This window comes from Gymnodraco acuticeps, unplaced genomic scaffold (genome assembly GCF_902827175.1).
Source record: "Gymnodraco acuticeps unplaced genomic scaffold, fGymAcu1.1, whole genome shotgun sequence".
Classification (NCBI taxonomy): domain Eukaryota; kingdom Metazoa; phylum Chordata; class Actinopteri; order Perciformes; family Bathydraconidae; genus Gymnodraco; species Gymnodraco acuticeps.
The window spans coordinates 2,002,277-2,016,783 of record NW_022990764.1 but is presented as its reverse complement, the minus strand read 5'-3'; the positions used below and the strand labels follow the sequence as shown (position 1 = coordinate 2,016,783).

Below are 14,507 nucleotides of genomic sequence, written 5' to 3'. Positions count from 1 at the left end.
TCACACACTGTTGCTGGTATTTTGGCCCATTCCTCCATGCAGATCTCCTCTAGAGCAGTGATGTTTTGGAGCTGTCGCTGGGCAACACAGACCTTCAACTCCCTCCAAAGATTTTCTATGGGGTTGAGGCTAGGCCACTCCAGGACCTTGAAATGCTTCTTACGAAGCCACTCCTTCGTTGCCCGGGCGGTGTGTTTGGGATCATTGTCATGCTGAAAAACCCAGCCACGTTTCATCTTCAATGCCCTTGCTGATGGAAGGAGGTTGTCACTCAAAATCTCACGAAACATGGCCCCATTCATTCTTTCCTTTACACGGATCAGTCGTCCTGGTCCCTTTGCAGAAAAACAGCCCCAAAGCATGATGTTTCCACCCCCATGTTTCACAGTAGGTATGGTGTTCTTTGGATGCAACTCAGCATTCTTTCTCCTCCAAACACGTCTAGTTGAGTTTTTACCAAAAAGTTCTATTTTGGTTTCATCTGACCATATGACATTCTCCCAATCCTCTTCTGGATCATCTAAATCAGGGGTCTCAGACTCCATTTACCTGGGGGCCGCTGGACGTAGAGTCTGGGCCGCTTCAAGTATTCCACAAAAAATGTATTAAAAAATACAACATTAACAGTTCTTCAACATCTTCTTAACATGAACGGTTCTTCACAACATAACTATTTATAGTTGCTCTTGCCTACTCCTTGCTGGTAGAGACCTGGCAGCGCTTCCTCTCACACAGCTGAGCCACATTTGGTTTGAGGGAGGAAGCAGTTGAAACCCTTAGTATGGCTTGAAGATGTTCATCAGTAAGTCTGGACCTGTACTTTGACTTATTGAAGTTCATGGTGGAGAGGAGCTGTTCACACATATATGTGCTCCCAAAAAGGCACATGGTCCACTTGAACATCCTGGAAAGCTCAGGGAAGGAGGGGGCAATTCTCTCATGAACTGTCCAAGCTTGTCTGCTTTCCCATTCACTTCCCTGAACTTGGCTTTGATCTCAGAATTGCACTGCAGGTCAATGAGCTCCATTTGAAGCACACCAGGGGCATTTTCCACATCAAAGGAGAAGGGGTCTGCAAACATTTGGAAAGTGGCTCTGTGTGTCTTGAAGTCTGCAAACCGCTGATCAAATTCCTCCTGTAGCTTCACAATGGCATCAACATACTTCTCACCACTGAATGCTGTGCCCTTGTCCATGAGAGCCTTGCATGCTGGGAAATGGCAGAGGTTTTTCTGAGGGAGCTGGGCTTTCCATAACACCAGTTTTGTAGAGAATGCTTTGACATTGTCATATGCTGCACTGACAAGCTGGCCCTGGCCCTGCAACTTCTTATTCAGTGCATTCAGCTCCTGTGTGATGTCAACAAGAAAAGCTAAGTCCATGAGCCATTTGGGATCACTCAGCTCGGGAACAACCATCCCACCCTTCTCCAGCATGAATACTTTCAGTTCTGTTCTCAACTCAAAAAACCTCTTCAGGATGTGTCCCCTGCTGAGCCAACGCACCTCTGTGAAGAGCACATCCTATTCTGACTCAATTTCTTCCAAAAAAGCACTGAACTGGCGGTGCTTTAAGCCCCTGGATCTGATATGGTTGATGCATTTCACAACAACAGACATCACATTGTCAAACTTCAAGCATTTGCTGCAAAGGGCCTGCTGATGGATAATGCAGTGCAGAGCAATAGCCTCCTCCACACCCTCCTCCTCCAGTTTTCTTTGAACAAGTGCCACCAGCCCATTTTTCCTCCCTGTCATTGATGGCGCTCCGTCGGTCGTAATTCCAACAAACCTCTTCCATGGCAGACCAATATCAATGGCATCACACAGTTGCTGGAATATCTCCTGAGCGGTGGTCTGGCCATGCATTGGTTTCACTGTAAGCAACTCCTCTGTCACTTCAAACTTGTCATCAACACCACGGACATACATTGCGAGCTGAGCGGTGTCAGTGATGTCCGTGCTCTCATCAAGAGCCACAGAGTATGCACAGAAAAGTTTGGCTTTGTCGCACAGCTGATCATATATCACTTGATAAGTCAGAAATGCGCTCTGCCACTGTGTTAGCTGACAGGCTGATGTTGTTAAACTGACCCTTCTTTTCCGGACAGACTATACTTGCAGCCTGCAACATGCACTTTTTTATAAACTCGCCTTCCGTAAACGGCTTTCCCGCCTTAGCAATCATCTCACTCACCACATAGCTAGCTTCGACTGCTAAATCAGCCTCATTGCTTCCTTTCTTGAAGAGATTTTGTTGCTTCTATAGACATTTTTTTAGCTCTGTGACTCTTTTCTCTCTCTCGTGTCCCAGGTATTTTGCATACTCTGCATGTTTAGTTGAGTAGTGACGTTTGACGTTATACTCCTTGTATACAGCGATTTTCTCTGTGCATATAAGGCACGTTGCGTTTCCCCTGTAGGCTACTCGACAAAAAAATATTCAGTCTCCCACTTCTCCTGAAATCTTCTGTGGTCATCATCGACTTTTCTTTTCCCTGAAAGTTTTGATGTAGACATGACTTAGCGATATATTTTCCTTCCACTCTGTGTTACTTTTGGATCACTGTGATTGATTCCGCTGCGCGCATTTGATTGACGTGGCGGAGTTCCCTCGGAGGGGGGAGGGGCGAGGGAACTGCGCGCAGCAATTCCCTGCCAGCAGCGGGATCAATCCAAACATTAAATTAAAAGTTGAAAGCGCAAACGTAACCGCGCGGGCCAGATTAACACTATTACATGATATCAACAACTGGGCCATGAGAAACTATCTCGCGGGCCGCGTCTGGCCCGCGGGCCTGGAGTCTGAGACACCTGATCTAAATGCTCTCTAGCAAACTTCAGACGGGCCTGGACATGTACTGGCTTAAGCAGGGGGACACGTCTGGCACTGCAGGATTTGAGTCCCTGGCGGCGTAGTGTGTTACTGATGGTAGCCTTTGTTACTTTGGTCCCAGCTCTCTGCAGGTCATTGACTAGGTCCCCCCGTGTGGTTCTGGGATTTTTGCTCACCGTTCTTGTGATCATTTTGACCCCACGGGGTGAGATCTTGCATGGAGCCCCAGATCGAGGGAGATTATCAGTGGTCTTGTATGTCTTCCATTTTCTAATAATTGCTCCCACAGTTGATTTCTTCACACCAAGCTGCTTACCTATTGCAGATTCAGTCTTCCCAGCCTGGTGCAGGTCTACAATTTTGTTTCTGGTGTCCTCTGACAGCTCTTTGGTCTTGGCCATAGTGGAGTTTGGAGTGTGACTGTTTGAGGTTGTGGACAGGTGTCTTTTATACTGATAACGAGTTCAAACAAGTGCAGTTAACGAGTAGAGGACAGAGGAGGCTCTTAAAGAAGAAGTTACAGGTCTGTGAGAGCCAGAAATCTTGTTTGTTTGTAGGTGACCAAATATTACTTATTTTACCGAGGAATTTACCAATTCATTCATTAAAAATCCTAGAATGTGATTTCCTGGATTCTTTCCCCCCATTCTGTCTCTCATAGTTGAAGTGTACCTAGGATGAAAATGACAGGCCTCTCATCTTTTTAAGTGGGAGAACTTGGACAATTGGTGGCTGACTAAATACTTTTTTGCCCCACTGTATTTTCCTTAAAGTAAAAGTATACATCACAATAACACATTTGCTGCTCACAGCTATCTACTTGAATGTATATCGACCTCTTTGAGGATATCAAACTCAACATTGTGTGCATTTTAATCACACTTTTCTTCTGCATCACAGGTGTTAAAAGGTTTTCCTGAGTGCCTGCAGGCGGATATCTGCCTTCATCTCAACAAGAATCTTCTTGAGGAGTGCAAAGCGTTCCAAGGAGCCTCCAAAGGCTGCCTGAGGGCTTTGGCCATGCACTTCAAAACCACTCACGCCCCTCCTGGAGATACTCTGGTCCACTGTGGCGATGTGCTCACCTCTCTCTACTTTATGTCCCGTGGCTCTATTGAGATCCTGAAAGATGACATTGTGGTAGCCATCCTGGGTAAATACAATCCCTTGTTGATTATGTGAAATATGATAATGAGAAACAAGTGTTAGGGGGTGCTAAATTAATAAGCGACTGCTATGTATATGCTGCAAAAGCAGTTACATAAAGCATGGTAAAAGTTAATGTATTCGTCTTCTTTAAGCCAATAGTTTTTGTTTGACCTTTTGCTCGTGTCCATCATCCGTTTCATGTGTTTTCTATTGCTATCAAAACGTCCACCATGTAGATAACCGTAAAAGTCAGCTCCCTGCTGTATTGAAGATCTGCCAAATGATTGTGAACTGAATGACAGATCTGTTGAGAGAATGGATAAAAAAAACGTATTTCTCTGCTTTTGGTCAAATTTGATCTTGAAAAAGAAAAATGTATATTACTTTGACCTTAGTGTTAGTTATGTGAGCTTGCAAAAGCAAATCTACGTGTTTTGCCAAGATTTATTTTTTGTTTGTAGTCAAAGAGGAAGCACTTGTTCGAAAGATCTTGCTAATACCCACATGTGAATATGCATACAGTACGGTTGTATTGGATAGACTGAGGATTGGATGTCTGTGTTATGCATATTTTCCACATTTTGCATAAATATGTGTAAAGTATGCTTTTCAGAATGTCAAATTACTAGAAAACACTGTACCTTTTTATACACACGTGGGTTTTTCCCTTTGGCTTTTTGTGAAGTGTATTAATTATGTAGTTTATTCAGATTGACGGAAAATGTTCAATTATTGATTGAGCTAACCCCCTACTCTGCCCAGAATGCTTGATAATTATAAATGCAGTGATGCTGCTGTCATAACAGTGTAGTTTCCCAATGGACAAACACTACTTTAATACAGTAAGACGTGCAAGTAGGCTCAGAATTACTTGTGTGCACATCAAAGAATTATGTAATGTGAATCCTTTAAACACGAATAATTAGCAGGTTATTACAGCAGCTGTACCCTATGGTGTTCACACATTTTGACAAGAATTGCAAGGAGTGCCTGCTGCCCCCCATTGATGTCCTCTGGGCAGTAAGGCTGCTCATGAGACAGCTTTGAGACTCTGACATTTCTATTAAGTGGCTCCACGAAAGGTTGTTTGGCAATCTAAAAAACGCTGCTGACATTTTTGACAGCACAGTGAAATGAGTAGCAGCTGCAAAGTGGCATTGATAAAAAAGGGCAGTAAAATAATAAACTAATTGCCAGCTCTAAATGCAAATAGTATTTTGCATCAGTGATATGTTGATACTGAATAGGGATCTCTCTCATTAGGAATACGAGTATTTCTGTTTTCCTTCACCGGTGAGCCACAAACAGGGGTTATCCAGTGCCTTGCTCAAGGGCACCACGGCAGGGCCCAGGAGGTGAACTGGGATCTCTCCAAGTAGCAGTCCACACTCCATATTTAGGTCTATTCGGGGGACTTGAACCAGCGACCCGACGGTTCACAGTCCAAGCCCCTACTGACTGAGCCACTGCCGGACTTGTGGCATTAAGTGATATTCGTGACCAATAAAATGATTTATTGATTTATTAAACCTGAAATATAGTCCTTTGCCAAATGAAGCCTTAATCCAGCAGAGGACAGTCTGATGATGATGATGATGATACAATTTGTGACTTTCTGGAAGTTTTGGGAGTAATTGGCTTCATTATGTGATGGCCATTATCAACCTTTTTTTACTTTGAAGTATGTCAATCACAATCAAAGCCTTCTTTCCTTCCACATCAAAGTGGCTTTGAGTTAGCAGTTATTCCTCAGAATAAATAATGGATCAAAGCTAGGCCTTTGGAGAATATCCACACGGAGAGGAAACACTGTTTGATTTTTATCCTGCACAACAACAAACACGTCGGGCTCTTTCGTGAGAGCCTACTTAATAGCAAGACAATTCCCGATAGACAATAAATGATTCTCTATAACATGCAAGGCTACTTGTAGGAGTCAACGCAGGTAACACTGACAATGTTCAAGTGAACCCATCTGCAACATGTATCATCTCTTTGTGTGTTGATCCCAGGAAAAAATGACATATTTGGGGAAATTATCCATGTACTTGCCAAACCTGGGAAGTCCAATGCTGATGTGCGCGCGTTGAGCTACTGTGACCTGAGCACCATTCAGAGGGAGGATCTGCTGGAGGTGATAGACATGTACCCAGAGTTTGCCGACTACTTCTTCAACAACCTGGAGCTGACCTTTAACCTCAGAGATGAGTCTCCAAAGGTAGATGATAAGATGATAAGAGCCACATGTTCAACTGAGGCCGTAACAATGGATGACCAAGGATATACAAAATGACACTTACAACATTTCTTTAATGTTGCAAGATTTTATAAAAATTAGAATAATAAAACTGAAGATTATTGACCATTAATGGTTTTGTTATAGGTTTTATTTTATAAAATGTAGGGACCTTATCTTGCTTATGCAGGGAATATTCCCTTCCTAGTAACCCCCAATTATTTTATTTAGCATTATGGGAAATGTGACCATGTTTGTGATTTGTTTGCCTTGTAGTTGCTCTTTAATGAATTTGTTGCTGCTTCTGTTGTTATACAAATGCTTTTGTGTTATTGTCACCTTGTATACGAGTATAATCAGTAAACAAAGTTAATCTGAAACAATTAATCAATTCACATGTTGCAGCCCTCCATCTCCCATGGCGGGGATTCAGACGGCGAGGGCAGTAAGAGCATCAAAAGAAGGATCTCCTTCACACCAGATGTATCTGCAGGTGGGTGGAAGCTAATTTGCTCGGGTTAAGCACATCCTCTGGTGTTAGCAAATGTTCTTTGTTATTGTTCCCTGAGCGGAGCATTCACTCCCTACAGAATACAGTTCAGTGTTCCACTAAATCCTGTTGATTGTTGTTTTACAGTGGAAAACAAGGGAGAGGTAACAAACTTAGGGAGGGAGCGGGAGTCTAACTCGTCCCTAAAGAGAAGTACAGAAGTCCTGGAACCCTCTACACCCAACGCCATCCTGGGCTCACATCTGGCAGTCAGAGAGAACGTGGAGAGAAGACCATCTTTCGAAGGTAGTCTAATTTGTTCTCAGTTTTATGTGAACACAATTTCAATGTTTTGTCAAGAACTCGGAAAGTATTGCCAGGGTGTTTTGGGTTGTGCAGAGCTAAGACATATTTGGGGACGATGAGAAGCCATGGTGGGTTTTTGTCTTTGTTTCTAGATTAGCGGCTACTACTGCTTGGCTGGAGCAAATGGCTGCTTATTAAGGATAGTTTGAGTAATAAAACCATACGTTTACACACTCATACACAAAAACGCTGCACAGTGGTTTCTAATACTATACTACGATTTTCCAAATTTAGGGAGAAAAAGGTGAAATTGCAAATGTTGATGTGAATCAAATTTACATAATTAGGTAACATTTATATTATTTGTTATAATGGAATACATATATTTTTAATCAAAAGAATACAGAAAAAGAAAGAAGAACATTGACATTCTAAAGGTATTTCTTTATCTGTGGAGTCTGGCTCAAAATAAATCATCTTGAAAAAGATATTTCAGGATTTTGGATTGGCAATACACTTCCATCTGACAAGCCAAATAGTGAAAGCTATTGTTGATCTCTACTGCTTGAAGGATACAGAACATAAGGCCACATGAGGGTAAAGGTCAGTGCCTGAATGGTAACGACACACTGAACCACCTCATATCTATACGGCTCACCGTGGTAGTCCAAAAGCCTGCTGCCCAGACTGCTGCTCCAGATAGTGTCATCACACTACTCTCTGTTTAAACTCACAAAGAAGCTCAACATACATCAGCAGACAGCAAGCTGAATACTAACCGGTGCCCAGCAGAGATAACAATGTTAGTTTGCTATTGGAAAACGTTGCCTTGATTCTCCCAGTCCCAGTACAAGCTTGATAGATCACAGCAAATAATCTACACATAGCTCTCCTGTAGAGATTAATTACGTCCTATTTCAGTGGGAGGGTTGTTTTGTTCAGTGATGACGTTTATCTGACCCACATGTGAGGATGTAAAGCCAGCGTGTTGGTTTGGCTCTCCAGATCTGTGCTGTGATAAATGGGCTTGTAAGAAGCCTGCGGAGTACCTGGATGAGTCAGCACAATTCCAGGACCTGAGAGAGGACGATAACTCGGCCAGCGAGATCACGTATGGAGAGGTGGAACAGCGCTTAGGTCAGCTTCAAGAGCACTTAAACAGGTACGTGTTTTCAGAGTCAGCACACACAGGGTTGTCCTCTTGTTGCTGTCATAACCTATGAATTACACCAGAGTGTGAACATTGTATGAAAGTGTTTTTCTCTCTTTGTGTAACAAGCACAAAAGGTGTTTTATTATGTTTTCTTCATAATAGCTTTATCATTTTGATTTATTTACTCAATTTCTTACTCGCATGCCCACTTACTACGCTTGCTTTTATGACACGGTGTAACGGGTTAACAGACGTACCTGGAGGATGTATTAAATAATGTTAGATATCATCTTGCCTTACGTCAGGCAACGTGCAGGATAATTGTGACCAGAACAGATAAAGAGCACACTGCACATACAGAAATACATTGACAATAGTAAAAACTTAACACAGGGGACATTTGTATCCACTGGTTAAAAGCAAAACAGTTTCATTTGACCATTTGACCAGATGTCTCAAAAATGTCCATTAACTACAACAGGAAGACCTTAGTTGACTTTTTAAAACCAAGAGTTTCCATGCGTTTCTGTTGTACAATTTTCACCTTTGACACAGTTGAGTTTTCTATTGGTTTTAAGAATGCAAAGTGTTATACACTCTCTGACTCGTTGTATGTTGTTCAAACCCGGAGATGCTTTTCAAAATGTAGGAAGATTCCTCAAAGCTACTCAAAGAAAAAGTAGGATTGAATACAGTCAATGCAGAAATGTGGAAAGGTACTTTTTTAGGCATGAGTACTTGGCATGTTCTAAATAGTTTTTGATCATATTCTCAAGAAACAACCCAATTAAAACTGTTGGTATAGAATATGATATTTCCTAATTATTCACATTATTATATTGCCATGAGATGTTCAGTCACTGATTAATTATTAACAGGCACTTCATTTTTTTAAGTTGTTGCCTCCCACACAGCTAAAATTAAGTCACACGTCCCCTGCGATCACTGGCAATGTGTAGTTTAATTGCCAATGTACATGAGTAGGTAGAGAAAGGCAACTAGCTGGCAGAAGCTGTTGTCGGACTCCGAGTGGGCGGCTGGATCTACTGGAAGCAGGATGTACCGCTGCCGAACCGAGTCTAAAACTGACGACTGAAAACAAAGTATGTCTGAAACATCATGGAACAAAAGCCACTCACTAGATAAACTCACTCTAATTCAAACAAATATATATGCAAGTAAGCTCAGCTCCAGAGTGTATACATTGATATTCAGGCTCATTATTTTCTGTAGTGGAGAGTCATATTGGCCACAGTTTTTACAGCACACCTGCAGCCAGCAGGCCACCTAGATAAACAGACACGTGAACAGCAGGGGGTATTTTTAGCTTGAATAATCACAGAGAAGAGAGATGGCATTAGGGTTCTTGAAATACAGAGTTGGCTCATTTTATTTAGCACGAATAAGAGATTTTTCAACTGCACTGTACCAAACCATGTTTTTTTTATCTATGATGCTAGCTGGCTGGAGGAGGAACAGCCCTCTCTGGGTTTTTTGTGTTTTCTTGGCTTTGACTAGTTGAAAAAAGATATGACAGAAAAAAAGTTAGCGTGGCATTCTCCTCAACAAATATATAAAAATAGCTGGAAAAAAACATTTGCTGCACCTGTTATGAATGCCTACTGTGTGGCTGCTTTTACCTTATCCCTACACCTTCATAAGGCAGTGGATAAAATGCTGCCTCGTAATAATAGAGCAGCACAGTAAACCTGGAACACATTTATAAATATATATGTATATATAAGAGGGAATACAGATGTATTTAAAGGTTATTCAGCTTTACTCAGTTTTGCCTGACGCTCTAAATATAGAGCTTGGATGACTTCTACTCATAATTAGATTGCCCAAATAAGTGTGATATAGACATTTCCACAATAAACGCTCAAATCACACCTCCCACAGAAAGCTCATTATCACTCCTAGCATGAGCAGAGTCTTCCATCCACTACTCTGGCACAATGGGTTTTCACGCCTCTACGTCTCTTCATTTGTCTACTGAGGAGCACAAGCTCCATCTAGTGCTCAGTGAGGGGCGTTTTCAGCCATTATATGTGCAGACTTGTCCGTTTTATGCACTAATCACCTCTTGTTTGTGATAATTTCTCACTTTGTTTTTATTTTCCTGTTCTTCTTGAGGCTGGAGAATCAGATGGTGACAGATATTCAGACCATCCTGCAGCTGCTGCAAAGACAGCCGACACTGGGACCTCCGGCCTACAGCACAGTGACTGCCAGCCTAGACTATCACACACCTGCTGTGAAGGTTCAGCCAGCTGCTCTGACTGCATGCCATGTTTTCAGCCATACAGGAACTCAAGTAAGGAAGTCTTTGGTAGAGACAGTTTTACCCCCGCCCCCCCCCTCACAATAAGTTATTTTTACACACGTCTTTTTGGCAGAGCAGGGGAGTCGTGCATCAGCTGGCTTTTACAATCAACAATCACATTCTCAACCAGTCAGCAGGGGTGTTAAAGGAGACAATGTTTATTATTATATTTATATTATATTATATCAGATTACAGGTGGTGTCTGTAATCTGACAAGCTCCTGCTGTTTCTTATTGCTTTGCTCCCAACTGTCTGATTATTGGTTGGTCTGCTGTAGTGTTTGCCAGAAAGTCTGGACAATCAAAGGAGTTAATCACAGCCTCTGTCTGACACCATCTGAATTGTCTAGATGACATAAGCTTCTCCAGTCAGGGAGTCGATGCATGCTAAAACAAGTACTATGTTCTTAACAACCGAATAGTTTTATATTATATTGATATCATGTTAATAATACAAATATGATTATATCATGTATTAATGTAGCGCCTCTTAAATCATGGATTGTAGTCTATCCCTCCACTCTTATATTTAGACAATTCTACAAAATGCAAAAAAAAGTCAAGTCAAAGATAAATGTAACTTTATGTATTATGTTATGATTGCCAAAATAATCTGATATTCTGACTGCTCTGCTGAGAGTATAGATTTTTGAAACTGTTGAACTTAATATTAGTTCTTATTTAGTAGGGTTTTTTTATTTTACAATAATGTATCTTTTGTGCAATTCATATGTTTGCATTTGACTATTCTGATAGAAATCTGGACCTTTTTTGTACACTAACTACAAGTAAGGGGCCAAGTTGAAAAAAACAATAAATCAATACAAAATGTTGTATGATTTAGTTCTAGATTACATACACGTTCGATAAATCTAATGCAATGCATTTTTTGACGATCTTCTTCAAAGGGCCCCAACCAGGAACTGGAGAGGGCCGTTCAGGAATCCAAAGACTCTCTGTCGAGCTTGGCCAACGTGAATGCTCCCATCGAGGGCAGCCTTACAGCATCGCTTGTACAAAGACATACAGAGACTCAACAACAACAAAAACAGATCACCCTGCATCAACAGTCAGCACTGATGCTTCTTCCAACTGAAACCTCTTCAATCTCCTCCTCTTCCTCAGCAGCCCCTTCTGACTCCAACCTCCACACCACTGGCCTCCAAAAACCTGTCTCAGACTCAGAGTTTCCAAGGCCATAATCTTCCAGAGGCACGTTGTTCTTATACCTGGGTTGTTAAGCTGTTATTACTTTTTTAAGTAGCAGCTTTTTATCAGCATGCTGGCACAGGCATCTGTATTGTTCATTTGCAATGGCTTGGTATTAGTAGGCCTGGTAGGATGTTTTTTTTCCTTCATTATGCATGTGGATTAAAAAAAAACCGGTTTGCTACAGTTAACAGTTGGTTAACTGCTATCAGTCTAGTAACAATGGTTACATATTGTAACGACAGCTCTATAAACACTGAAGCCCTCTGATGGACTCTTTAAGCATCATCACACTCAAAATGTTGATGCCCAACCAATCAAGATGAACCTATTCAACCACACAAAGAGTGGTCCAATAAGAGGACAGAAATGAACTATTTATTAAGTTTACAGCTTCCTAACTAATTACAACTTCATCTGCATGTAAACTGGTTAAAGGGCATTACCAAGTTGTGCTAGAACTAGCACTGCAACATCATATCAGCGTCCTGTGTCACTCAAGCTTTGCACTCTAATGGGCCGTAATGGATTCTGTACAATGTGACTTTTCATTTTATTTCCTGACACATTACTGGTCCCAGAGGGCTGGGCTAAGACTCAGCCATAATAACCACCACACAGTACCCTTAACAATTTGCGTTCCACTGGACCCCAGGAAACAGACAACCTTGAGAATCAGAGAGATGTGTCCCTTCCCCCATCATAACTTGCTAAACAAGCAGAGTCAACTGACCTACCTCACACAGACTAGGGTCTCAATTTTCAGTCCAATGTATCATACTTACTTCGGGTTACTTCCTGGTGTCAGCTGCAAAGCTGTGATAAGCTTAGTTCCCCAACACCCATCATATTAGTCCTTCCCAGGAAACCACAAAATGTATGCACAGTATGAAACCACCTGCTCCTCAACATCCCTAATGAAGGTGCATGTAGGTCCCAATAGTAAGACACCTGACGGACAAGGTGACACTTGAAAACCTCTGGAAATCAAATGATGCCAGCAGGAAAATACCACACACACAGATCCTGCCCATCCTGAACGATTTGGTAATAGTTAATCATTTTTGACAGCAACCATCTCTTCGGACAGGAGTTTGCTAATATCCTTACTAGGCTTTATCCCACCCAACATTTCATGTCTGTCGTCAGAAGAAGGATCTCTCCAGCAGCTAAGTGTTAACAAAGAATGGCTACTGTACACCTCACTCCCTAAAAGTCCCAAGAGACAGGGCAAACAACAGTGACAACACTCTAGTCAGTTTAAGGGAAGTAGAGATGGAGACCACAAATAAAGATTACAAACGATGGTGACATCTCTCACCAGTGTTTCGAGGCAGATTGCAAGTCCAACCTGAAACTTGGAAGCAGTGTGAGCCAAAGTTAGGGCCCTAGACTACTTAGTGTACTCATTTCCATTATATGTGTAGGATCTGAATAACCAAATTATGAGAGGGGGACTTTGCTGAAGAATGTGTGTAGAATCTGAATCTGAAGCTGATGCAGGCCATAGGTTAAAACGCATAATATGAATTTCCACTTCTGGGATACTGGCCATGTTTACACCGGCAATAGTCAATACTGAAAAAGATCTTGTTAGAGCCCATAAGAGTGACAAGCCCGTGTGCTATACAGATACACACTATACAAAAACAATTCTGCAGCTATTAGTGAAGCGCAACATTATTACAAAGGTATGACAACAGTTTTTCTTATTCATTGTGCCCATCTTCTCTGAAGTGTGACTCAGGGGTTATGGAAAATTGCACTGCAATATACAGTACAGTATAAAGTATTCTGTATTTTTCTTCTTTAAACAATGTGCATTATTACTGCGTCACTAATGTGCACCTACTGCACAAGGTCAAGCCAACAGAATGCACCATACATGCTTGTCCGGGCAGATATCATAACATGCAGCTTGAAGTCTTTCTGCTGTTCTGCTGCCTCAGACAAACAAGTATGTTGTAGGTATTTCTACATGGCAGTGCATGTGTTTTATATTTATATATTTACTGTTTTGCACTTCTTATGAGCCCAAAGTAGCACATTACAATATGAAAATGATGTCAGCATATTTGTCTCTTCTTAGGATACACATGGTGTGTTGGGGGAGAGGTGGGATGGGGACACCTGGAAAGTTAGTACTTGTGCATAAGCAGGCCCCAGAGAGGGTTTTGTGCCTATACTACCAATCCAAATGCAAAGTCAGCATCTTCATGTATAACTAACAATAACATAGACGAAGCATACAGATTCTTGTATTTTTTTGGTGGCAATGTACGTCAATGTTGAATTGTTGTTAGACAATTGTTAGAAGATAAATGCATCACATTGCAGAAAGTATTTTTTTTAACTGAGTAAATAATATGGGAAACTCTTTAGCAAAACAGTACTACATATGTTTGTTTTTAAGCTGTGGGAGCAATAAATGAAAACACACATAGCTGTGTCACTGGATTTCTCTTTATAAGGCACATTTTTTGGTCAAATGTAATAAGTAACTTAAAACTTAAGATAATTTAGTAAACATTTTGACAGGGTGACTAGTCTTCTTTGACATGTTACCTAACCTTTTCAATACTGATGAATAAACATGCAGAAGTCAACATTAGGTCACCGTGTGTTCAATGTATCAATGGTACAAAAGTGTTCCGGCCTTGGCACATGCAACTTCGAGGAGAAATTAGTAAAAATGTTTTAATCAGCCACTAAATTAAAAACACCTCTGTGAGGGGGCAATTGGTGTGTACAGCCTTTAACTAAATGCATCATTAATACAAATTAATAAATAAATAAAAAATAT

The 14,507-nt window shown here is 41.3% G+C and overlaps 1 protein-coding gene across 1 annotated transcript in view; it reads left to right on the top strand.

Annotated features, from left to right (window-relative positions):
- LOC117556857 (potassium voltage-gated channel subfamily H member 7-like) overlaps positions 1-14,145 on the top strand; it is a 36,598-nt gene extending 22,453 nt beyond the window's left edge. The window contains exons 9-15 of the mRNA XM_034232415.1: positions 3,736-3,988; positions 5,997-6,202; positions 6,626-6,713; positions 6,858-7,016; positions 8,022-8,178; positions 10,306-10,486; positions 11,404-14,145. Coding sequence (XP_034088306.1) covers positions 3,736-3,988; positions 5,997-6,202; positions 6,626-6,713; positions 6,858-7,016; positions 8,022-8,178; positions 10,306-10,486; positions 11,404-11,697 — 1,338 coding nt within the window. The 3' untranslated portion in view covers positions 11,698-14,145. The remainder of the gene's footprint in view (positions 1-3,735; positions 3,989-5,996; positions 6,203-6,625; positions 6,714-6,857; positions 7,017-8,021; positions 8,179-10,305; positions 10,487-11,403) is intronic.
- The last annotated feature ends 362 nt before the right edge of the window (positions 14,146-14,507 follow it).